Source organism: Ixodes scapularis, unplaced genomic scaffold, assembly GCF_016920785.2.
Source record: "Ixodes scapularis isolate PalLabHiFi unplaced genomic scaffold, ASM1692078v2 PGA_scaffold13__105_contigs__length_92229423, whole genome shotgun sequence".
Classification (NCBI taxonomy): Eukaryota; Metazoa; Arthropoda; class Arachnida; order Ixodida; family Ixodidae; genus Ixodes; species Ixodes scapularis.
The window spans coordinates 33,579,694-33,603,811 of record NW_024609839.1 but is presented as its reverse complement, the minus strand read 5'-3'; the positions used below and the strand labels follow the sequence as shown (position 1 = coordinate 33,603,811).

Sequence of the window (24,118 nt, the reverse complement as noted above, 5' to 3'; positions counted from 1 at the left end):
TGGAAATCCAAAGAACCATAAGACGGACTACAGGCGGCTCATCGCGAAGGTGGTCAAGGAGGCGGGGAAGGACCCTGTGATTATTGGGGGAGACTTCAACGCCCCTCACCCGGGATGGGGTTACAAGTACGTTTCTCCGAAAGGCAGAAGGCTGGCGGAAAGCATCAACCAGGAACGCCTAACATTGCTTACCGAGGTTGATCAGCCAACCAGGACGGGCACGAGCTCATGCAGAGACACCTGTCCGGACCTGACGCTTGTCAAGAACGTGGCGAACGCTGAGTGGACTAACCTCATGGAGCAACTCGGTAGCGATCATTGTATCCTCGAAACGACTATTCACGAGTCCGGATACACAAGAAAGACGGGAAAGGCAAGAATAACGGATTGGGACCGATGGCGAAAACAGAGAGGGAAAGGTGCAGCTAGCATCGAGAACATCGAGGATTGGTCTTCGGAGGTGATCGCCAGTGTCAAGCCGTTCGTGGCTGAAGTTGAACTCTCAGAGAAGACCCCAGCAGTGGACACGCGTCTACTTCATCTTTGGGAAGCACGACGCGGGCTGACCAGGAGATGGAAGAAACAGCGCTACAACAAGAAGCTGAGGAAGAGGATTCAAGCACTCACAAAGCTGGCCGAGGACTATGCGGTGGACTTGGCTAGGAAGAACTGGTATGGCCTGTGTGACTCTATACGGGGAAGCCTAGGCACGGCTCAGGCATGGAGGATGCTTAGGGCCTTAATCGATCCGAGTAGGGCAAAGGTGGTGACGGGCGGCCGTTTAGCGGAACTGATACATAAGTTACCCGGGGACCGCAAGCAGATCATGGATCGGCTGGCGGAAAGGTATTTGTGTTTGGAATCCACAGGAGAAATCGTGGAGTATGAAGGGCAGGAAAACCCTGAATTAGACAGGCCAATTACTGTCGCGGAATTGGAGTATGAGCTCGGGGTTATGAGGAAGGGCGCAGCACCCGGACCGGACTCCCTCACAGCGAAACTCCTCTACAACTTAGGGGAAGGGGACCTGAAAGAGCTGGTACGCCATTTCAACGAACATTTCTGGGAGCGCGGGCTTACTCCAGATAGTTGGAAGGTTGCTGACATTCGCTTCATTCCAAAACCCAAAAAGGAGCTCAAGCTAGAAAATCTGCGGCCGATTTCGCTTACATCTTGCCTGGGCAAGGCGTTCGAACGAGTCATAAACTCCATGCAGGGTTATGAAATATCTAGACAAGGAACAACTCCTTCCGAACACGCAGTTCGGGTTCAGACCTCACACATCGACGCAGGACATACTCTTGTGGATATATAAGGATATACTGGAGAATCCGAGGAGCGGCCAAACGAGATGCCTTCTAGCTTTAGACTTGAAAGGCGCGTTTGATAATGTTTCGCACGAAAGCATACTTAGGGGTCTCAGCACAGTTAACTGCGGGAGAAGAACCTTCGAATATGTCCGCAGTTTCTTGACGGACAGGACAGCCACGTTGACGTTGGGAAGTATGCAATCTGGGACATACAGACTGGGTTCCAGGGGCACGCCGCAAGGGGCAGTACTTTCCCCGTTGCTGTTCAACCTTGCGCTGCGGGGTCTACCAGAAGCGCTGAGGGCGGTTCCGAACGTGGAGCATGCCATCTACGCGGATGACATCACCCTGTGATGCAGGGAGGGCAGTGACGCGGAAATAGAAGAGAAGCTTCAGGCGGCGGCGGATATCGTCGGAGAGTACGTTATGAGATGCGGGCTTAAGTGCGCCCCGGAGAAATCTGAGCTTCTTGTCTTCCGAAACCCTCGCGATAAGCTAGTCGATCACATTGACGTGGTGATAGATGGGGTCCGGGTCCCAAAACCAGCGGAGGTTCGGATTCTGGGCCAGCTTCTACAACAGGGGAGGGGGAACAAGTCGACTATCGACAGACTGGACGCCATGACCACGCAGGTGTGCGGTATGATGAGGCGAATTAGGAACCGTAGACACGGTATAAAGGAGAAAGAGGCAATACAGTTGGTCCAGGCCTTCATTATTGCCAGACTGACGTACGGCACTCCGTACCTGAACTTGAACAAGGCGGAGATGCAAAAGCTAAACGTACTGATAAGGAGAGCGTACAAAAACGCGCTGGGGCTACCGGAGCGTACGGCGACCGAGAAACATGCTTAAACTTGGGGTGCATAACACCATAGAAGAACTTCATGAAGCTCAACTAGTGTCACAGCTGAAGCGACTCTCTTCCACAGTGAATGGAGCGTGGCTTCTGGACAAACTGGGAACGGCAGTACCCGGCGGTTCTCACGGGCCCGGAGACGCGGGGGAAGAGCTGCCGGCTGAGACCCGGCAGAGATTCACGATCAGTAGAATCCCCCGCAACATGCACCCGGATAGGAATGCGGAACGGAGACAAGCGCGAGCGGTGGCCCTAGCGCGTTCCTGGGACAGCAGAGAGGGAACCCTGTACGTGGATGGAGCCGGTCCGGTGCTGGGGGTGGCTGCAATAGCGGTGGCCAGTGCGCAAGGGCAGATCAGACGCCTCGCCTCCATACGAGCACAGACGGTTGAACAAGTGGAGGAGGCGGCCATAGCATTGGCGGTGGTTTGCAATCCTCGTGCGACGATAATTTCGGATTCACAAAGAGCTTGTCAAAACTTTGCGCGAGGGGTCGTGGGTCAACCAGCTCTAAGGCTCCTCCGCAAAACCGCAGTAGAGGGAGTACATCTGATCTGGACCCCCGGCCATATGGGCAAGTCGGAAACGAGGCGGCGAATGCTGCGGCCCGAGGTGCGTTATACCGGGACTCGGTTCTGCCCCAGAGGGATCTGGACAGTGCGCTCACTTACAGTGAGGCCTTAAAGGCTCTACGAACACATAGGGCAGAATATCCTGGGCCGGCCAAAGGTCTCAGCAAAGAAGAAGAGTTCACGTGGAGACGACTTCAGACGGACACGTTCGTCACACCGATCCAGCTACATCTGTGGTACCCAGAGCGGTACGCCACGGCGGACTGTCCTTTCTGTGGTGAGCCCTGGGTGGGCGTTTATCACGTTGTCTGGGCATGCAAGAACCTCCCAGGACTGGCTCCAGTCGAGGAGCCCAAACTCGAGGAGTGGGAAGCGGGACTCAAGTACGCGACGGCTAGCGAGCAGAGGCTGCTCGTGGCCCGAGCACTCCGAGTTCACTCCGCACTTGGAGCCCCGGAATAGGGGCACACAACCACTCTCTCCTTTTTCTTCCCCTTTCTCCCCTTCCCTTTCCTAAATCTTTCAACTCAATAAAGTTTTTCAACAACAACAGGCTGTATAAACACAGACACAACCCAATATGAACGCGTGCGGCGCGTCGTCTCATCTTCCGCGCGAGATACGCGTGCTCAGAACGCACTCCGCAGCCCCGGAGACAAAAATGGCGGCGTGCAGAGAGCGGTTATTGCGATGGGTTCGAGTCACTCGCAGGTTCAGAGAATCAGGGCGTAACGATTTCCGACCTTTTTTCGATTGCTCCTCGGCCAATCAGATTGCGAGCCGACGAGGAAGGTGAAGAATGCCAAGCAAACGGACATAATAAATCCCTGCGTTTTTTTGTTTTGTTTTTTTGTTTCTTTTTTGGTTTTCTATGCTTCGAGTGATTATGCGGAGCGTAAGTTGGCCCGCTCTTGCGCGGGGGTCGCGGTGACGTCGCAACGGCGAGTTCCGATTGGCTTTGATGGAAAGAACAGTGGGTAGAGCTCAGTGCTGGCTGCCCCGAGGTCTGCCCACGATCCTTCCAGCTCAGTCAACCGGGGCTCGGCGTTCTGACGTCACCCAACCCCCTGCTCAAGAGGCGGGCGAACTTGCGCTCTCCATACACAGCAAGCCTATCGTGTTGAATTTTTGTACATCGCCTCCAGCACACCATGGCACAAATTTGACGTAGGTGCCGCGTCAGCGTTCGGCTGGGGCTCGAATAGAGTGAGGCCACGAGACCCAGCTCAACGGTGACGCGCACTCCGGTCCAAACTGTGCCTCCGGTAGGTGAAGAAGAAAGTTCAGCATGGCCTCGTTTTCTAGGAGGCATTGAGCTGGGGCCCCGCCCTTGCTCTTCCTCTGGACCCAATTTAAACAGCTATGGTCAAAATCGGAGCATCGAAACGAAGACGCGGTCGCACTGCCAACAGGTCGCGCAGGAGACAGCATGTAGACACTATCTGAGGTATTCCTCGTATGACGATCGCGTATAAAACTTTCTGTAGACAAGTTCGAATCGTGTGCGAAGCAAACTTGCTTGAACATGCTTATGGTTCCTGGAGCGCGTCTTCGACTGGTGTGTTCAGCGCCCGATGCTGCCCAAACTGGTCCCGAAGTGGCAACAAGTGACGTCACACAAGCACGAATGCCATGCTATTGCGTGTCGCGATCCTGGCGGTTGGCCCTAGAAATGCTAACAAGGAGGCTGCGAGTAGCAAAAGCGAACGTGAGTGTCGCTGTCGTCACGGCATTCCAACTTTTGGCTCCCAAAGCTTTCGTGAACTGTCCTACTGGACAGCGACATGCAGCAGAACAGGCGTCTGCCAGATAAACCACAACTGGTCTGACGCCGCCAGGGTCGCGACTGGTGACAGTACGACACTTGTATGACGTCCCCAGGCGGAAATCGAGGTATCCCTTTCTTGGACGCGGTAAACACACCAGTCGGAGACGCCTTCCAGGCCCCATAAACATACTTGAAACGTGTCCGCAGGTGCTTCTGTCATCGTGTCTGCGGATCGTATCTATTGCATACCATGGATGAGCAGTGCGGCTGCTGCTTAGTTAACAAGTACAGAAGGTCATCTTGGCACCTCACTGGCGGGAACATCTCGACTTCCTTAGTAAGTGAATATCACGTGGAACAGACCTATAATGAGTATTCGCTGGAGGCCATAGCTGTGTGCGCGAATGCTGAGCGCGTGCTGACGGCGAGCTTCTAGAGTTCTTTTGCAACGTGCATTTCCCACCATCAAGAGTGCCGGTCTTAGCAGCCTATTGATGTGAGCACGTTCTGAGCATGCGCTCTAAACAGCACCCACAAGCATGGCGTCCAGTGATTACTCCCTATTGCTAAATTACCATAAAAAAGAATGCTGAGAATGTAGGTCTGCGCGCCGCGCGCTCGCCTTCCCCGTATTATTCCCTCGGGGAATTCGGTGCGATACAAAAGCGCTCTATGCTCGCGCCATTAGTGCGGTAAATGAATGCGAGCCCTGGCTTGCGCTCCCAAAAAGATGGTAACGAAAAAAAAAAACGCTGAAAAACAGCTTTTTATGCACCGAGGGTATAGACTTATTCCGAAACTCGACTCGCCTTATCGCGGCGTAATTCCACGTAATGCATTGTGGGAATCAGTGGGAAGCAAAGACCCACACGCTCTCCGCTCCTGGCCAACAGGTTCCCAGAATGCAACGCGCGCGGTAAGAGATTTATGGAAGTAGGTTATTCCCCGTGAATTTGTAGTACGGGTGGCGATCTTTCGCTTGACGAGTCAGATCCGTCATACACCGAGCGCCACTGTTAGCGCGAACACGATAGTGGCGCTTTTTTTTTTTAATTTTATTGCTGAAAGATAGAGTCGAGCATTGTATTTTACAGCTCCAGTTAGTGCCAAAAATGAGCAACTGCCATTACACCACAATCAATGACAACTTGTGATGAGCCGGGAGCACCTTAATATTTTTACGTACCCAATCAGAACGCGGCATCAGTTGATAAAAGCGCCGAAAAAGGAATCACGAAGCAAGAAGCGCGATCATAATAAGCTGGCTATGTATTTCTGAAGTTCTTAGTAACTATTGTAGTTCGAATGACAATGTATCAATTCCCAAATTAAAAAAAACAAAAACGAGTGGTTGCATGTTTGCGCTAACGGTGTCGCGCTGGGTACATTGCCGTAATTTTCAATAGACCCTTTTTCGAAATCCCATCAAGCAACATTGGCGGCAACCATCTCTTGGACACGAAGCGTCCGACCGGGTACGAGTCCGCGCCGAACGATGACGCGGACCTCGATCGTGTGCAATACAGGCCCAAAACAATGACGGACTCGGATAGTTGGCGTAGCAGCCACTAGATGGCGCGCTCTATGACTCTATGACCCTGCTCTATGGCAACAGCTTGGGCAGCCGCCTTCTGTTCGAGGCGCGAGCGGGCGCTCTACGAACTCTGGTATACCGGGAGCGGTTTGACCCCAAGGTGGTTTTCACGATGTGCCGCGCGTGCAGAGAAGAACCTGAGACAGTTGAACACCTAGTGCTCTACTGTGAGTGCCTGCCGCCAACCCCACTGGTAGATCGCCGGCTTCACTCAGAGGCGATGCTAGCATATGCACTGGGCTTTAAAACGACGGCTGACTCAAACAACCCCTACACGGGCGAAGCAGACGACCCTCCACAAGACAGGCATGACATTTCTACCATGCAGTGCGTGCGAAGGACGAAAGCGCGACTGGAACACTGGTGGAAGAAAATTTAAAACAGATAGCTTATAGTTTTTTTTTTTTTTTTTTTTTTGGCTAGGGCACGAAGACTCTTCGAGCTCGCCCGGTATAAAGGGAAAAGCCGCATCATCATCATGATCATCATCATCATCAACCGAGTCGTTTATACTGGGAGAGTTTGGCCAATGGGCGGAGCTTGTTCCCCGCTAGAACCAGCGGATTTCGCGATAACTCAGAATGGCGTTACTTCTTTCTCTCCTTTATTCCCGAAAAATCGCGTAGAATTCCCGAGCCAGAGCCCCAAAATGGCGGTCGGAAGTAGCCATGCCCAGGTTGTCAGACTGCGCTGCTGTGGTTGTCAGACACTAAAAATCCCCTTAATTAAGAAACCAAACTCTCAGTGAACGGTTCTGTTATGAAAAGATTGTGAGTGAGCTTCAAGCCCGTTCGAGCGCGTCATCAGCTTCTCGACTCAATCCTCGGGCTTAGATCGCCACCACTGTCATCATCATCATGATAAACCTACCTGTGCGTCGCTACTACAGAGCCTAGGAGTGGACACGGCCATCATCACGGAGTCCGACGTGGAAGGTCACAATGGCGTGGTGCACGTCGTCAATCGAGTGCTCGAGCCACCGCAGGGCAGCGTCATGGAAGTCCTGGAGAAAGACGACCGCTTCAGGTTTGTTAATTTGAGACAGTAAAACGTGCTCGCTGAGATTAGGGAGTTTTAGGGAACCGTTTTTGCAGATCCCATACGGTACGATGGGCCCTCCTGCACGAACTGCGCATGCGCGAATCTTCTGCGGTAGCGCATGCGCAGTTCATACCGGAGGGCCCAACGTACCGTATGGGACAGGCAAAAACGGTTCCCAACCACTCTCTAATAGGAAGTTCTAGCGAGTCGGCTCACACAAACGGTTCGTCCTCAAACGCATCGGCGACGCCACTGCGCATGCGCGCGCAGGTAGTTGCGGTCTTCGGGAGGCTCTTCTCGTTCGTTTCTCCCTCTTCGGCTGCCGGAGTCATCACCGGCCGGAACGTAGCCAGCACCGTTCACGACTCGGATCAAAAAGATGGCGGTCGGGTTGTTCGCCGCCGCAGCCGAGCGTTAGGCTTAAGACAGCGGGAGGCGATTTACCATCCATGTTACTCTGCTTCATTTGAGAGGCTGAACCAAATCATTTCGAGGACAGTTCACAATGGATAAGCGATCGCAAATGCTGTAAACTACGCGTGCTAGTAATTTTTTGCGATCTGTGGGCTGACTAGCTGCCGTGGCGACCGCGAGCAGACGAAATTATTTGGTTCGACATGACACAACGTGAACGATCGTTCAAGGGTAAGATGATGGAGACACTCCACCTAACTTCGCTGTCGTTCAGACACTATTTACTCTATCTAGCTTCGCAGGTCTTGAAATTCCGAACGCTAAATGTTACGTCGGCCGTCTTGTTTACATCAATTGTACGCTGGAAACGCGAGCCGCCACAGTTTTTCACGGTGCAGAATGTATCGCATGCTTACCACAAGATGGCGCTGCCGGTCAAACACAATAATCATCATCATTTACAAGGTTGCGCCAGCTTTACGATTCGCTAAAATAAGTTAAATTTAGCGTACGGTTTGACAGGACGGACCATCTGAATCGTTCATGATTTCGGAACGTGCGCTCCAAAAGCGACTCACTAAAGCTATTAACAAAAGCAAAATATACGGTTCTTTGCGCTGCTCTCACAGTAGTCCGACGCACCCTAGTCCGACGGCACTGCAACTATGTTCTATGTACTACCGCGCTGTTAAAGAACAGCCGCGGTTCGCTTGACCAGGTGCGTGCACTGCGCGTGCGCGGAAACCAGATTTGCCTGAGGTGGTCCGCGCATCCTGCATGCGACAGCAGCGCCACCGCAATGGTGTGACGTCAGAAGAACAGTCGAACTTGTCGAAAGGTTGAGTTTGTGTTTGAAATTCACGAACGCTAGAACCGGTGATTCTCGGCGGGCCTTACCTAAGAACGTTCTATACCGTTTCGGAAGAAGCAACAGCTGCAGAAGCTTTATTTTTGAAAGGCCAACGAGAGAATAGAAAGATTACTTGCGAGCGAGATGACATTTTTCGGTGTTCGTGCTCATGCGTCTGCTAACTTTCCGAAGGGCGAAACACGCGAGTGCTGTGCTGGCTTATGCAGCGGCTGTGGTATACGGCAGTGGAGGTTCCAGGTCTTGGGTAAACAAACGCACGAGGTACGCGAGGAGCAGACAAACTTGCACTCCGTATAGCTTCGTTTCAGCTTAAAGGCCGACCAACAAGCGGAAAGGAGGACACCCTCCGTCAATTCCTCCTTTCCATTCGAGAAAGAGGGAGACCCTCACTCTGCGGGGAGTTGTAAAGGGTCTGGAGTTGTTTTGAGACCCGCTCCTGTGGGGAGACAAGGACACAAGAGTGCAACAGTGAATAGAGATGAGGACATTAAGAACCAGCTTTTATCCTGGCAAAAAAAAAAGAAGAAAGCTCCTGCAGGTCGGCCTTTAAACAAAAATTAAAGACGTTTTTGAAGAAAAAAGCTCGAGGTACACCTAAGCATGTCTTATGAGTTGTGAATGCGAAAGCATGCAAGCCTCTCGTCCGCTCCCTTTGTCGTCTGCTTGTCGGCTCCCTTTGTCATCTGCTGCGTACTAGTGCGTTGTTGTTGTGAGCGTTGGAATGAAATTATGGATAGAAAAAAGAGTCAATATTGTACTAGTGCGCGCGCGCTTCGGGATCTCGGAGGACATGGCGCAGCGGCCAATGGGGAGCGATCGACGCGCGCCAGCCAATGGAACCGAAGGCAAATCGCTGCTATTGGGATCGCGGAAACTAGAAGCCGTTTTCGCGCTTTAATGTGATGACGTCAGCTCGCTGCATGAGACAGTTAATGCTTTCGCGTTGAAGAAAAAAAAAAGAGTTATGGGTGAACTTTAGCGTATTTTTGTCCTGAAAATTTGAATATCTCGAGCATCTGTCCCGAACATAGACGCGAGAAAAAAGCGAAAACCCAACCGGTGCGTGTGACTTCATAGCCAGAGGTTTCAGCTGCCTCGCGCGTGTCACATGTAACGGAACGCGTGCAACGCATTTGACTGCTCGGGTAAGGATTGCGGAACGCGAGGAAATGTTGAGATATCTATTGTTTGTCCCGAGTCCCTCCTCGCGCCAAAGGCGGCGGGAAGACCGTTTGCATGTGTGCATCATTTTTCGTTTTATGTAGCGGTATCTTCTGCACGCTAGCGGTTGACCATTGTGAGGTCCCAAGGGCTAGTTAAGCTGCACACCGCAATTTTTTTCCTCGAGCCACCGATCATAATCGATGAAAACAAAGATGATGATGGTGAATGTTATTATTATTATTATTATTATTATTATTACTACTATTATTAAGTGGATACAACAGTGCTCTCAAAAGACCACTGTTGTATATACTTGGGGCATAAATCAGAATTATAATTTTGGTATTCGTAATCATAGAGACGAAATAAAGTCAATTTAGGTGTTTTTTTCTCAAATGCAGAACCACTACAGTTTCCCTAAGTCCAAGCGCAGCCCACGCTATGAGCTAATGGAACCAATGCGGACAGAAAGTCGTCTGCTTCCTGCGCATGAGTTGCGGTGACGTCAGAATGACGCCGAGTTCTGATTGGCTTTGATTGAGAGGATAGGGGGTGGACCTCAATGCTAGATGCCTTCAGGTCTACCCACAATTTTTTGTCAATCAGTCAATAAGAGATCGGCGTTCTGACATCATCGCCACCCCTGCAAAGACGCAGACGAACTTGCGCTCCGCAAATAGTAGCATCAAAAGCGCAATTCACTGGACATTTTCTGCTTATGAGTTGATCAGCGATTATAGGACACACACAAAAACACAACGAACACCATGATGATACGCTTTTGACTCTGCCTGATTGATGCCATCAGCTCGTAGCGTTAGCTACGTCTAAACTTAAAGCGAAGTATATTAATAATAAAAAATGCAACTCTTTACTTCATCTCTGCTGCAGAATGGTAGTTCACACCGCATCGCGCAATGGTATTCCCACGAATCCACCTGTGGTGCTACACCATCGCTCCCTGCCAATCGCTTGCCTTCTTTTCTCCTCGCAGTTTGTTCGCCCAGGCTCTAAAACGTGCACGGGAGCTACAGCTGGTGAACAACTACACTCAGACCGTCTTCGCACCCACCAATGAAGCGCTGAGCGACTACGCCACTGACCTTGAGAACCCACGTATCCTCGAAAATGTGAGTTGTTCGACTTCCAGTACACCAGTCCGGTAGAGGAACTGTATGGCAAAACCAGAGTATCGCCTTCCTTTTGCTTTCGTCACAAAGTCCTGACTTACGGAGTACGGGTTATATTGTCATATGCGCCAAATACGTCCGAAGCTTTTTCGGGGAGGAGGCCTTGCGGAGCGTCGTGTTTGGGGAAGGACATATTTTTCGCTCTGCGTTCGCGAAATACAGATCTTGTACTCGAGTATATGACATGGAGGAATAATCTTGAACCTTCAGACATTGTGCGTGAAGCATGAATTTGGTTAATAGCGTTATTTCCATAACGCGAGCGCAGATTCAGAGCTGCCGTGAAAACGTAGACGACGCGGTGACGTCGACGACGCAGCTCGCGCGTACGTGCACTTCTGAGGGGCACGGGATACACACGACGGCGCATGCGCGGTGAACCGCCGCCTCACTTCTCGCTCGCCGCAACTCCTGCAAGGGCAACGGTCGGTTTCCGCTATACTTAAAGGCCGAAATTAGGGACCATTGCGATAATCGGCTGCGAGAGAGTTACGCTACATTCCAAAATCCTGCAGCGCCCCCAGTGTCTTTAAGACACATTACGTCAGTCTGATATACAGTGGGAACTAAAAAGGATTAACCCAAGTGGTCGACAGACGAAGCGGGAAAATAGTCGCACGTGGCGTTGCAGCGTACCGAAGACACCTAGAGTCGATGTCTTCGCTTACTCCGCGAAAATCCAAAGACTTTGGCGCCGGGAGCTTTCACGTAGTTGGAACGGCTGGACGGGTGCGCAGCCTCGGCGGTTTCCTCATTTGAAGTAGGAGGGGTTTCTGCCGCAGTCCACTGTCGCAGAAACCAGTCGAGACAGCGGAGACAGTCGTCTTTGCTGTCACGGCGAATTTGGTGTCTCGGGGCGTTGGTGGCAGCCCAAAGTGCGACTGTGCGACGCAACGTGCGTCCTCTCGGACGCGGGGTTTCCCTACCGCTAGGGGAAGATTTAGCGCAGGAGGCGCGCTGTCTAATTAGAGAGCTTCGATTGAAGAGAGGGTCCATCTAAAATCGCGGGGAGCGTTTGCAACTTAATAATGGACGCCTCGCCCGCCGCAGGGATTGGTCGCAAGTGCGCATGCGCTGCGTTGTCGCGTGGCGGAGAGGAAAGCAGGCGTGAAGGCGGAGGCGCTCGTAGACGACCAACGTTTGGTCATCGTTTTCGTCGCTTCCTCGCAGCTCGTTTTGCAAATGCGGCCTATAAATTACGCGACTCCCGTAGAGCAGTTCGAAATACTCTGTCAGTCTAATGCAAATGAGCTTAATATAAGAAATTATCTTAATAAAGTATTTGATGCCACTGTCGGGTTATTTACCACCTCTCCAGCTCTATTTGCGGGACTGCAGCGCCACGTCTTGCGCTTCTGTCCCCCTGGCAATCGTTCTTTGCGCTAATCCTTTTTGTGCTGACTGTTCGGCGCGTGAAAAAGCGCCCGCGAATAAAAAGTGTAATTCGTGTTGCTTTTGTCGTTTTGCGATTTTAGTTGGCTTCGGTATTTCGTATACGAGTGACAGCAAGCACTGTCCGTTTGCGTTAGCGTTTCGTGTTCCACACTGCGCGTGCGCGGAGCTCGAACTGCAGTCCTGGATTGGCGCATGGCGACGCACAGCGCTTGCATTCCTTTACGCATGACTAAAACTCTATTTTATAACGCAATGGAAGGTAGGACGATAACGAAACAGTGTACATATCGGCTTTGGTGCGCGTTCGTTTCGTTTTCTTCGTGTGCTCCGAGCTCACAGCGATAAGGGAGAAGAGATCGCGCAGCTTTCAGGCTGCACAGAGCACGCAAGTAGGTAAGAGCAGCCATATATAGCGCACATCGTATAACGATCCCACAGTTTTTCCGTCCCTCGTGATATTTCCCTTAATCCTCCCTCGTGAGATTTAGTATAGATTGAGAGAAGTCTGGGGCACATCCGTTGCGCGCCTCGACCACGGGGGGCCAGAGCCACTGGCACGAAGATGCGCTCCGATAGGAACCCAAAACCTAAAAACGCGCCCAAAATAAGCTATTTTTTTTAACGCTGTAAATGTTGTACATGCTTTATGCGTCGCCGAGAAACTGAGGGAGAAAAGAAAACAAGAAAAGGGGGGGGGAATAATTATTCGGTAGACACCAAGCTAGCTGCATTTGTCTCCAATGCACTCGTTGAATGCTTTCGAATGCGAAATGCCAAACGTCGGACGCCGGCGTTCCGCGTTCTAACGCTTTTGCCCAGTGCAGTGGAGACAAATGCAGCCAGCTTTAGGTCTACCATAGGCTCGTATAGAGGAGGCTATGGGTCACCCCATTAGTCTGTCCAATCACAGTTCTGCGTTCTGACGTCTCCGAGCGCTATTGTATCCTTCTTTTCCTCAGTTTATCGGCGCATATCTTTCCAAAAGGAGCTGACTCAGTGGCTTTCGGTGATGCTCAGCATGTCTCTGATTGGAACCAAATGTCTACTTTCACTAATTAAGAGGTTAATTAGAAATTGTGTTTAATTATTTGGCTAACTTCTATGCTTTTTCTCCAATCCCTCACGTCCGCTGTGGCTGGCAGCTTGTTCTTATCAAAAGTCTTCTGTTTTGCTCAGCCACAATATTCTTAGGGATTTTTGAAAGTATTCGCTGGGCACCCGCTGAAAAAAAAAAAAATTGTACGCACTCTGACTAAGTGAAAAACAAACAAACCAAAAGCTCTAAAAACAGTTCCACGTGACTACGGAGTCATTGCAAGGTGAAAACAACAACGGCAATACAGCACATTCATGTAACACTAGGGACATCTGTAAGTCCGCTGCTCTACCGTGCTAGAACTTCAATGGTTATCATAAAAAAGTATAAACAAAATCTTTACTCGTTTTATAGTCGTAACAAATTTAACAATACCTTAAAAGACCCTTTTCAAAACGCCATGAAGCAACATTGGAGGTCGCGAGTTTTTAGAACCCGAACAGTGATCTCTATTGTAGTATTGGCGCGATCACGGATAGGATCTTCTTTTACTAAGTTCGCACGGCACCGTCGGCAGCGATCGGTTGACACAAGCTAATGCATAGGATTCTCTGGAACAAACGGGGAAAACTGAAATTTCTTACCTTAGTAGGTTGTTCCCGACGATGAAACTTTTATCATGTTTTCCTCGATTGGCAGCTAATATTCTGGGCGCAAATATTGAAAGCGTCAGAGTACCAATCTTTTTTTAAGAAATATTTTGTTGTTGAGGTTCGAGGACTGTGACTTTGGAAACTGCAATGGGGTTCAATGAGACGAGGGTTGTCGAGAGTCAATATGGAGTCGTTCGCGATCTCAAAGTGAACAGAGTTTAGCAGACGATAAGTTGGAAGGCTTTTACTGGGGACCTTCACATCGTTTCAGGCCCTTGCACAGAGCACGTTTCGTGCAAGCTTTTTGCTTTGAACTGCAGTGAGGGCTTCTGTGACAAACCGCAACTCGGAGCCTGTCGTTCATTGCTCGAACGTGTCATTTATTTAGCAACTGAAGCGAGCAACGGAGGCACAGTCAAAGGTGCTCCGGTACATTTTATGTTATTTTTAATCTGCGTTCGACCACTGGACAATCAACAATTCGGTATTCAAACCCCCGATACAATGATCGCAGATCATCATAAGGTACTCGCTTTTGAGCGCCGCGTACAAGCTTTGTGCCTGTTTCATTTTATTTCATTTATTATACCCTTAAAGCAGCCATAGGGCTTTGTACAAAAAAAAGGGGGGGGGGGGGGCAAGTACAACATAATCAATTCAAAACACAAACATAAAAAAAAATAAAGCAAGAGAACAGGTGTTACGGTTGCTATGTGTTTAAATAAGTGGTACGAGAAGTTCTGAAACCAAAGGGTTCTTGGATGATTACAATATTACCATTCGTTTCTAGCTAACTGTAATGGTAAAAATTTTAAAAAAGTTTGTTCGTGGGGTGACCAAATGAAGTTTTTGCGAATTGTCAGTACGCGCGGAAATGATTTTTTTTGGCGAATTTTTCAGTACGCGCAGTACGCATATACGCGTACTGCGCGTACTGCGCCTACGGCATAAGGGTAGCAGGCACTAAATTGCGCATCCTTTTAAAAAAAAAAAGTCAATTGGCCGTTTTTTTTTTAATTAGATTAATGTGGCGCTTCCTTTCTGAGCGCGCATAACTGCCAGCATAAGCCCCCGTCTACACGAATTAACGCAATTGCGTACGTTTCGAAAAAGGAGGACAACCATTGGGTAGAACAGTGAGGAAGAGGGGTACTGGGTGCGTGTGAATAGTCGAAGCCCGACTCGATCCAACTACGTGGCATTCGTGGAAGCGCGGCTATGGAAGGAAAAGTGAACAGCGTATGCATGAAACGAGTGACCTGCTTTGGCAGCTCCTTCAGTCATACCGGTTTCACGCAACTCCGTCCCCCGGACAGCCGTGATCGTATAGTGGTTAGTACCTTGCGTTGTGGCCGCAATAACCCAGGTTCGAATCCTGGTCACGGCAACACTTTTTTTGTGTAGCAACTTTTTTTTTTTTTTAACGCGATAGCGTTTCGGAGTTAGTGACTTCTTAACATACTTTGAATGTTTCCGAAAACGCCTGTGTATGAATCCTTGACGAAGAAAATAAAATACCATTTGAACAAGCAAGGTGTTGTTAATGCATGCTACACGCCGGTGTTCTAACCTAATTTTGAAATTCCGCTCACCCATTCGATAAGTGCTTCCTTTTCTTCGCGTGCCACCATGGCGACGAACTGCAACCGGCGGAACGTCCAAGCAGGGCCGGTCGTCTGCCTGGTCTGCCCAGACAGCAGCCCAGAAAAAGCAGACATGCTGAGTTCGCGAGATTTAAAGGGATTTTCCGGTCGAAACCGGTCGAAATCGTTACGTCGAGGGAGCCTTTATATAGACAAATGCCATTTTTATTTTGATATATGATCTCCCGTTATTAATTAAACCTTTCATGAGCCTATGTACGAAACTGCACCCCGAATTTCGCCAGTGTCAATGGCTGACATCCGTAGGTGATGCGTGACGTCACAAAACGCAAAGGTTTGTCGGATGGTCGGGATACCAAGCGTTGGTCGATGGATATCTTGTATTTTGTTTCGAATTATTTCGTCTCCTAGGCAGTACCCTACTGAAATACGGTTCTTTTAATGCAGTTCCCAAGTATACGTGCAAAAAATTTAAGTCGCGCCTTTCAGCAGGATATTACTCGCAGACAGCCATAAGCTTCGAACAAACGTTTGCCGTTTCGTGCAAACACAACTGCGACGGACGCCGATCGAACTAGGGACGCTTGCAATGCAAAGGATGCAGATTTCGCCTCAGAAGCGGCACCTAGCTACACGAAGCGGCATCTGGGTATATGTTTCGGCGGGTCCACTGGATCGGTGATGAGGCTGCGGGTCATTCCCTCAGAGGCGATGTCCGCGGGTCGAAGGCAAACGGCGAACCGTTCAAATGCATGTCGTCCCTTGACTTGGACGAGCTTGGTGAATTATAGTCACGCTCCATTTTCACACGCGGGTCAAACAGATATCGGGCTGCACGCGTGCTAAATAAAACTTCTGGTATCATTTCGAGATGGCCTAGCTGTTGGTTTCAGTGTCGCTGCCTAATCAAGGTCTGTTCGATTCGGCCAGGAAGTTCTGAACTATAGTCGGTTACAAGTCAAGAAGGTAGCGGCAAATGCCCCTCAAAGACAAAAAAGGGAATCTTTGCATTTCGACGATAGGTTCGCGGCATCAGGATGATTTTTCGTCGGGAGTCACTGGCGGCAGCGCGCGGCCGGTATACCGGTCACCTCGAAGACGAAGGCCTGACGATAGAGTCTTGGCCAGTTATCGACCGTAACTTCGGCGTGAAGTTGAAACGAGAATCGGCAAAAATGCCGATTCTCGGCGTTTTTCCCAAGCCCGTTAATGGGCGTCCACAAATACCAGTGGACAAAGCATGCAGTATTATGCTCAGCTACGGGGACATGCGATAGCCAACGCACAAAATCCCAGACCTCTGCATTGTGTCGGAGTCGTCAATATGCATCCAAGAGCAATTGAAGGCGGAGACTATCAAGAGGGCAATACCCTTCCCGTGTCTGTAAGTAAGAATATCAACACTGTGGATCCCCACATAGCATCAAAAAGAAACAATTTACGTGAGCCAATATTTCAACACTCACCACAGGGAGCCAAACCTACGCGAGCAGGTGCCTAAAACGCTTTCAGAATATCATAATCAAGCAAATTCCTACCCTCGCTTATGATCTCAATCCCGCCTCCACCACGGGTACGTTATTATCATAAATGAAAGGAAATGCAACCTCCGTATCGGCGTTATTGTTAAACATCGCAGACATTTGAGTAAGAGCTGCGAAAAATGGCACCGCGAGCAGAGACGGATGAGTAGTGTCGTCTGCTATCGCAGTCTGCTCTTGTCGTCTGCTTCTGCACGGACGCTGAACTGAGCCCGAAGCCGGTGCAAGATTTTGAGGAGCTGGGTCTGAACTCGTTAAAAAGTGGGATGAATCGAACGCGCCAGTGCAGCGGTCGTGCAACTTCCGGTTGAATCGAATGCACCAGTTCCTGCACTGCTGAACTAGTTGAGCCAGTTAGACGAATTGAACAGACCTAAATTGACTGATCCGATTTGGGCGAGGAGTGGGTGGACGTAGTTTAATATCGTTGGCACAGCATCACACCTCAGCTTACAAGCCTTCTGTCCGCTTAGAGCTCAGCTCGTAGCTCTCTTTTGTGAGATGATTGCTGCATAAGCGGGATCTCGATCTTGACGGGAACCCAGTCCCTACGCACGACGACGATCCACTTTGCTCGTCACTGCACGTCTCGCGGAAAAGTGTGGAACGTCATGTGTTAGGTCGCATGTGCTGCCCGGTGGTTGTGGCACCCGACCGCGCAACAAAAATCTCATCCAACCACGAAACAAGTCGAGCACAACAACAAAAACGAAGCACGCTGAGGCGTTCACTCGCAGGCAAACGACGAGACAAAAATGCTCGCTTTGTGTTTTGTGACGTCAGAGCTTCAATGTTGCCAACGAAAGCAGCGTTTACGCTAGAATGCGATTGGAGCAGTATAAATTCAATTACTCACGCCAAGGGGCATATAACATTCAGATATTGCACGTAAGATGCGTCTCGAGGCAATAACAATAATATTCAATTGTTTTCTCGAATAGGAAATTTGACCGGACAATCCGTTTATGCGTCTCCCAATTTTTTTTTTTTTTTATTACACGAACTTTTTGACATTAAATAAAACGTGCACCATTTTGTGTACAGCGTAAGATACTCGCACGGAAGAGAGCGTCACAACATCCTATTTAATGAATTAATTGTGATTTATTACACTTCTCTGCGTGATTTCCGGTCGTTAACTTCGATTAAACGATTTGTAGTTAATGACGAAGCGCAATCTTGATGTTCACACTTTTTTCTTTCTGATTTGTTCCTTCTAATCAGCTAATGCTGCAGTCGCATTGGGTCCGGAGTTCCACCATCAAAAATGAAGAGTACCGACAAAAAAAAAAAAACAAAAAAAAAAAAAGCTTTTATGCCACTTGACAAGCCATCGACATACATCATGGCAAACAAAAACACGAGAACGATCTGAGCTTTTGTACAATGTTCGATATGTTTTTTTCTTGTTTTTTTTTTAGTAAAATGACATCAAGTCCGGGGGTTTAATATGATTTAGTGGTACAGGAAGTGTATGTCGAATACTTGGATGTTCAGCATTAGTTCGTGATTTCGGGAATATTCATGGATGCATCTGAATTGCTTGTTCCGCGACCAGCCTCCGAGTACAATGACCGCAAGTTGTCCTTCAAGCGGGCTTCACGCTATCGTTAGCATAAAAACAAGCAAACAAAAGAAAACGAAAGGCCCAGTATCCAATCAGGCGTTTGAATGTTACGAACCAGTCCATGTGTTTTGTTTCTAAAAAACTCCGGCTTGAATCGTCGTCCTTTCTTCACCCATCCTCGACTAGGCACACAAGGCATGACCATCCGCATAAAATGACTCCAGTATTCGCTCGAACAAATGCATTTAAATACTCCTTCTTTCCCAGAACCATAACAGAATGGAACAACCTACCTCATCACATATTAATATCTGAAAATGTTTTGGAGTAAAAAAAAAAGTCAAATTTGGGGGTTTTACGTGCCAAACCTACGACGGGCATCTGGCACGCCCCAGCGGAGGACTGAGGATTAATTTCGACCATCTGGGGATCTTTTGACGTGCACCCGAAAGCTCGGTTACACGGCGCCTTCTCCGCAATAAGCCTCCGTCATATTGCGGGCACCTCGTGTTTTGGAGTCGATTGAGCGTTTGTTTGATGTGTAACTCTTTGCATTGTGTTTTATTTTCCTGTTCCCCACTACCGCCACTCCTCCCAACTTTGTTGTGAGCTATTACATGTGGTTTATTACAATTTTTGTATACTTTTCCCCTGTTCCCCTCTCTCATTTTACGGATTACCTGGTGTTGCGGTTTTTTTTTACTTTACTTTTGTAACCCCCAATCCTGCTTGGGCCGCAATTGGCCTGCAGTATTCCTAAATAAATAAATAAATAATAAATAAATAAAAAAAAAATGTGCAAAAAAGTGCTAGTGATGGACCTCCTGGATGCATAGTGTGTTTGTGTGGAACATATGCATAGTGTGGAGCATATATATGCAAATAAACGATTTGGGAGTTTCCTTCAATATGGCTAAACAACAACTCGCGGCTAACAATAAAAAAAAAACACGCTTTATAGAACCTTGCTCAGTTTGCAGTCCGCGCTCTCCTCAATTGAACGAGTTTCCTCCACCCGCGTCCCGCGGACAGCCGTGATCGTATAGTGGTTAGTACCTTGCGTTGTGGCCGCAATAACCCAGGTTCGAATCCTGGTCACGGCAACACTTTTTGTGTCGTGACTGTTTATTTTTTTTTTTCTTAACGCGATAGCGTTTCGGAGTCAGTGTCGCAGAAAATCCGGCGTCGGTGTCGGCGTCGGTGTTGGTGGGACCAAAAAATCCCAAAATGCAACGCGCTAAATTTGGCGAAAAAAGTTTCCCGCCAAACTTTGCGGAAACCCTTTCCTGCCAAATTTCGCAAAACCTTTCCCGCCGAATTTAGCAGAAAATTTCCCGCCAAATTTAGCGGAAACTCTTCCCACCAAATTTAGCGGATCGACAGGGTCATTACGTCACAGCCACGGGTGACATCACGTGACGAAACCGACCATACCACGCACACACGCCTTCCCGGCTTTGCAACGAGCACGCGTTTATCTGAGTAAGCTTTGCAAACGGGACGCGATAACGTTATCGCCTTCCACTCTTAAAGATTAAACTTAAGCGTCTCCCAATTTTTTTTTTTTATTATTACACGAACTTTTTTACATCAAATAAAATGTGCACCATTTTGGGTACAGCGTAAGATACTCGCACGGAAGAGAGCGCCGCAACATCCTACTTAATGAATTAATTATGATTTATTACACTTCTCTGCGTGATTTCCGGTCGTTAACTTGGATTAAACGATTTGTAGTTACTGACAGTTTAGGAAACGCAATCATGATGCTAACGCTTTTTTCTTCATGATTTGTTTCTTCTAATCAGCTAATGCTGCAATCTCATTGGGTCCGGAGTTCCACCATCAAAAATAAAGAGTACAAAAAAAAAAAGCCGCTTTTATGCCACTTGACAAGCCAACGGCATACGTCTTGGCAAACAAAAACACGAGATTAAATAGAAAATGAAACGAGCAAACGATCTGAGCTTTTGTACAACGTTCGGTATCTCTCTCTTTTTTTTTTAGTGAAATGACATTAAGTCTTGGGGATTCAATATGATTTAGTGGTACAGAAAGCGTATGTCGAATACTTGGATGTTCAACATTAGTTCGTGATTTCGGGAGTATCCATGGATGCATCTGAATTGTTTAACTATGTTAGACTGCCTACTTGTTCCATGGTGAGCTTCGGAGTACAATGACCGTAAGTTACCCTCAAGGCGGGCTTCACGCCATCGTCAGCTTAAAAAAAAAAAGAAAACGAAAGGCGCAGTATTCAATAAGGCGCTTGAATTTCAAGAACCTGCAGGTACAAAATAGTGCTAGCGATAGGAGCTCTTAAATGTAGAGTGTGTTTTAATATGCAAGTAAGGGATTCGGGAGTTTCCTTCAATATGGCTAAACAAAAAAAGAACAGACTTTATAGAACGTGGCTCAGTTTCGAATCCCCGCTCTCGTCAATCGTACGAGTTTCTCAACCTCCGTCCCCCGGACAGCCGTGATCCTATAGTGGTTAGTACCTTGCGTTGTGGCCGCAATAACCCAGGTTCGAATCCTGGTCACGGCAACGTTTTTTTTTTTCTTCTAAATTTTTTGTAATGTGACGAGAGTCACGCTTGTTACATTCCTCGGAACCAGCTCGAGCGCCACGCTAATCACATAATGGAGGTCGCGTGATCACCGTCTGCTAATTATGGCGGACGATGCCTCGCCAACTGACTTTAGCGAATTTGGTTGGCCTATCATTACTATCACAATGTAACACCTGCAACGAGGTAGAGAGGGCCTTGGAGCGGTAAACTGGCAGCTGAAATTGACCCCGAATTGTCCGCCGCCATGTTGCAGATTTTTGACCACTAGGCACGAGACCTTGTAGTTGAACGTCTAGATTTCAACGAAGTTCCGCGCACAAATAATTGCTCGTTGACCTTTAAGAACAGTATTGACGAGATAAGTTATGTTTTGTTTGTTTTAAGTCCCGATTGTGCTTTTACGACAAAAACTCGGGCAGCTTCGCAATGCCTCCGCTAGATGCGGTCAGCCTTGGTGCTGTATTTGGGGTTTTTATCGGAGCTAGAGGCTGATCTCTGGGGCTAACAGTATTAAAAAAAAAATAGTGTATCATGCTTTTTTACAGCCATCGAAATACAAATCTCGGCTCAGTTTTGCGTAAAACCCTCAGGAATACGGTAACGTGTCTAGCGGTCAAAATTGTACAAAATGGGGCTGCCAAGTAGGGGTCACTTTTGCCTGGTGAACGAGATACCAGTTTATCGATCTAAGCTTCTCTACCTCGTTGAACACTTGAGGCAATGCTCTAAACACGGGGAGGCTACCTTGGATACCAAGAACTGACGAAGTAACATAGCATTAACGAAGTAGCAATCAGTTTTCGAAGGTCGGGGAGACACCACATTTTGAGAAGACTCAATATATGGTCGATGCCAGACTAAGAGATCACAGAAAACAAAAAGAGTTGCCGATATGATACGACTGGAGATGAACGGACAAAATATATGTAAAAGAAAGCACATCAGATACCGGGCACTTTCGAAGAGACCGCCCGCTGTACAAGGTGGATACCTGACTTAGAAAAAAAAACAAAAAAACGTGGACACAAGGGCTCCATTTCATTCGAAGAACAAGTCCCAGGGAGCTGACGAGGAGCCCCTCAAGCTTATGGCCAAACTCTTCTCACGTTGAGGGCTTTGTGCAGTTGTAACTGGCTCCAGCTGAGCAGATCCCAATGGAAAGAATAGCTAGAAAGGCTGATTTGTTAATCGATGAGGGTGGTCACGGGCCTTCCAAAGTACACGGTCCTTGAAGACTTAACGCCCAAATGGACATCGTCGAGAGAGAGAAAGAAAGAGAAATAACTTTAATTGAACAAGCAGGTAGCTCGTTTTCTTCCGAGGCGAAAGGAGCCCTCAATCCAGAACTCCTGTAGTTTTTGCTGCGCTGCGCTTTGCTGCGCTGGTCATGCGGGTCCGAGCTCAGCGCAGCTTCCCACTGCTCGGATGTTGGGTTGGTGATTAGGGGGCAGCCTGGATCCTAGGGCATGCCCAAGCAGGGACTCAAACCGTAACCGAACCCGAAATTAAGAGCGGAACTTTTTAAGTAACTGTAACTGTAACGAAACCGTAATATGAAATTTATAAAAAACGTAACCGTAACTGTAAATCCTTTACCAGTAAGCAACCAATACTAACCAAAAATTAGATTTATTAGTTTTTCTCTAGAATGACCTCGAAACCCCTTTCGAGGTCATTCTAGAGAAAAACTAATAAATCTAATTTTTGGTTCGTATCGGTTACTGGTAAAGGATTTACAGTCACGGTTTCGTTTTTGAAATATGACCACTGAGCTCTATGACATTTGCTGGATCGAGCATGCCACTTGGTCGCTGCAGCCGCAAATGGGCGGCCACCGGACGGCCATCTTGCATGTTGAAAAATTGCCTTTATGGAGCGTATGCGGAGGCTGGCGGCAGCTAGTTGAAGACACGGTTTCTACTCGTTCGTCTCCTTGCGTCGCATAAGTTTTTTTTTTTTTTTTTTGAAACCTTGCGTGAACAATGAGACTTGCCCTTGAAAACACGTAAACATTTTTCCGAAAGCGCAGCGCCGCAGGAAAAATGCATAACCCGTCGAAGTCAAGTTTCGCCGGTATCGCAGCGTGATCGAAGCCTCCATGGCTAGCCGAAGTGCTCCCTTCGCATGCCTTTGCACACTTGAATACCGATCAAGAACCGACGCCTTGTGTAAGTGTTCCGCGAGTGCAGTGTGTGTGAAAACGTATGTTCTTCGGGAGCAGCGCTTTACTTTACTATGACAACTATATTTGTCACATGTGGCTCTCGCGGTCCTTTCACGAGCTTGATCCAGTGGTGACGGAAGAGGGGGAGGGGTGAACGGCGGCAGGGTTTCAATGAAATTTTGTGTTCAAAAACGTAGCTTGCTCCACAGCGTTGCTGTGTTTGTGCTGCCACCTGATCCATTCGAGCAGATTTGGAACACAACCATGGCTAATTGTGCATAACAGCAACAGCATATGTTTTTCCCCTTTATTTATAACAACTGGACGAAACAGTTGGAGGATCCAGAATTTAATTTGTGGCCGATACGTGATGCACAGACATCTACACGCGAAACACCTTCAAACCATTTTCGCGACTTCGATTTTTGATTGGTATCTAAACGTGCGAAAGCGCAAAGACGCAGCACTTCGCTGTGCCAAGGAAGCTTTGATCACGCTGCGAGACCGGCGAAACTTAATTTCGACGAGTTGTGCCATTTTTCTGCGGTGCTGCACTTTCGTAAAAATTTTCGCGTGTTCTCAAAGACAAGTCTCACTATTTACACAAACTTAAAAAAAAAAAAAAAAAATCTTTTTTTGGCGAATGATGACGAGCGAGTGGAACCCGTGTTTTCAGCTCGTTGCCTCTCGCCTCCACAACGCTGAAAAAGGCGATTTGTTGGCACGCGAGATGGCAGTCCGGTGGCCGAACTCGCGGGGCGGAGAAGCGCGATGCAGCAATTGTCATAGAGATCAGTGGTCG

The 24,118-nt window shown here is 48.5% G+C and overlaps 1 protein-coding gene and 2 non-coding genes across 3 annotated transcripts in view; all 3 read left to right on the top strand.

Annotated features, from left to right (window-relative positions):
• LOC115324476 (transforming growth factor-beta-induced protein ig-h3-like) overlaps positions 1–24,118 on the top strand; it is a 147,467-nt gene that overhangs the window by 23,393 nt on the left and 99,956 nt on the right. Inside the window, exons 9-10 of the mRNA XM_040211129.3 lie at positions 6,993–7,129; positions 10,588–10,723. Of these exons, the coding sequence (XP_040067063.1) occupies positions 6,993–7,129; positions 10,588–10,723 (273 nt within the window). The remainder of the gene's footprint in view (positions 1–6,992; positions 7,130–10,587; positions 10,724–24,118) is intronic.
• On the top strand, positions 15,183–15,254 carry Trnah-gug. Its single transcript has one exon. It is a non-coding gene; the product is annotated as a tRNA-His (tRNA).
• On the top strand, positions 19,611–19,682 carry Trnah-gug. The gene has a single exon. It is a non-coding gene; the product is annotated as a tRNA-His (tRNA).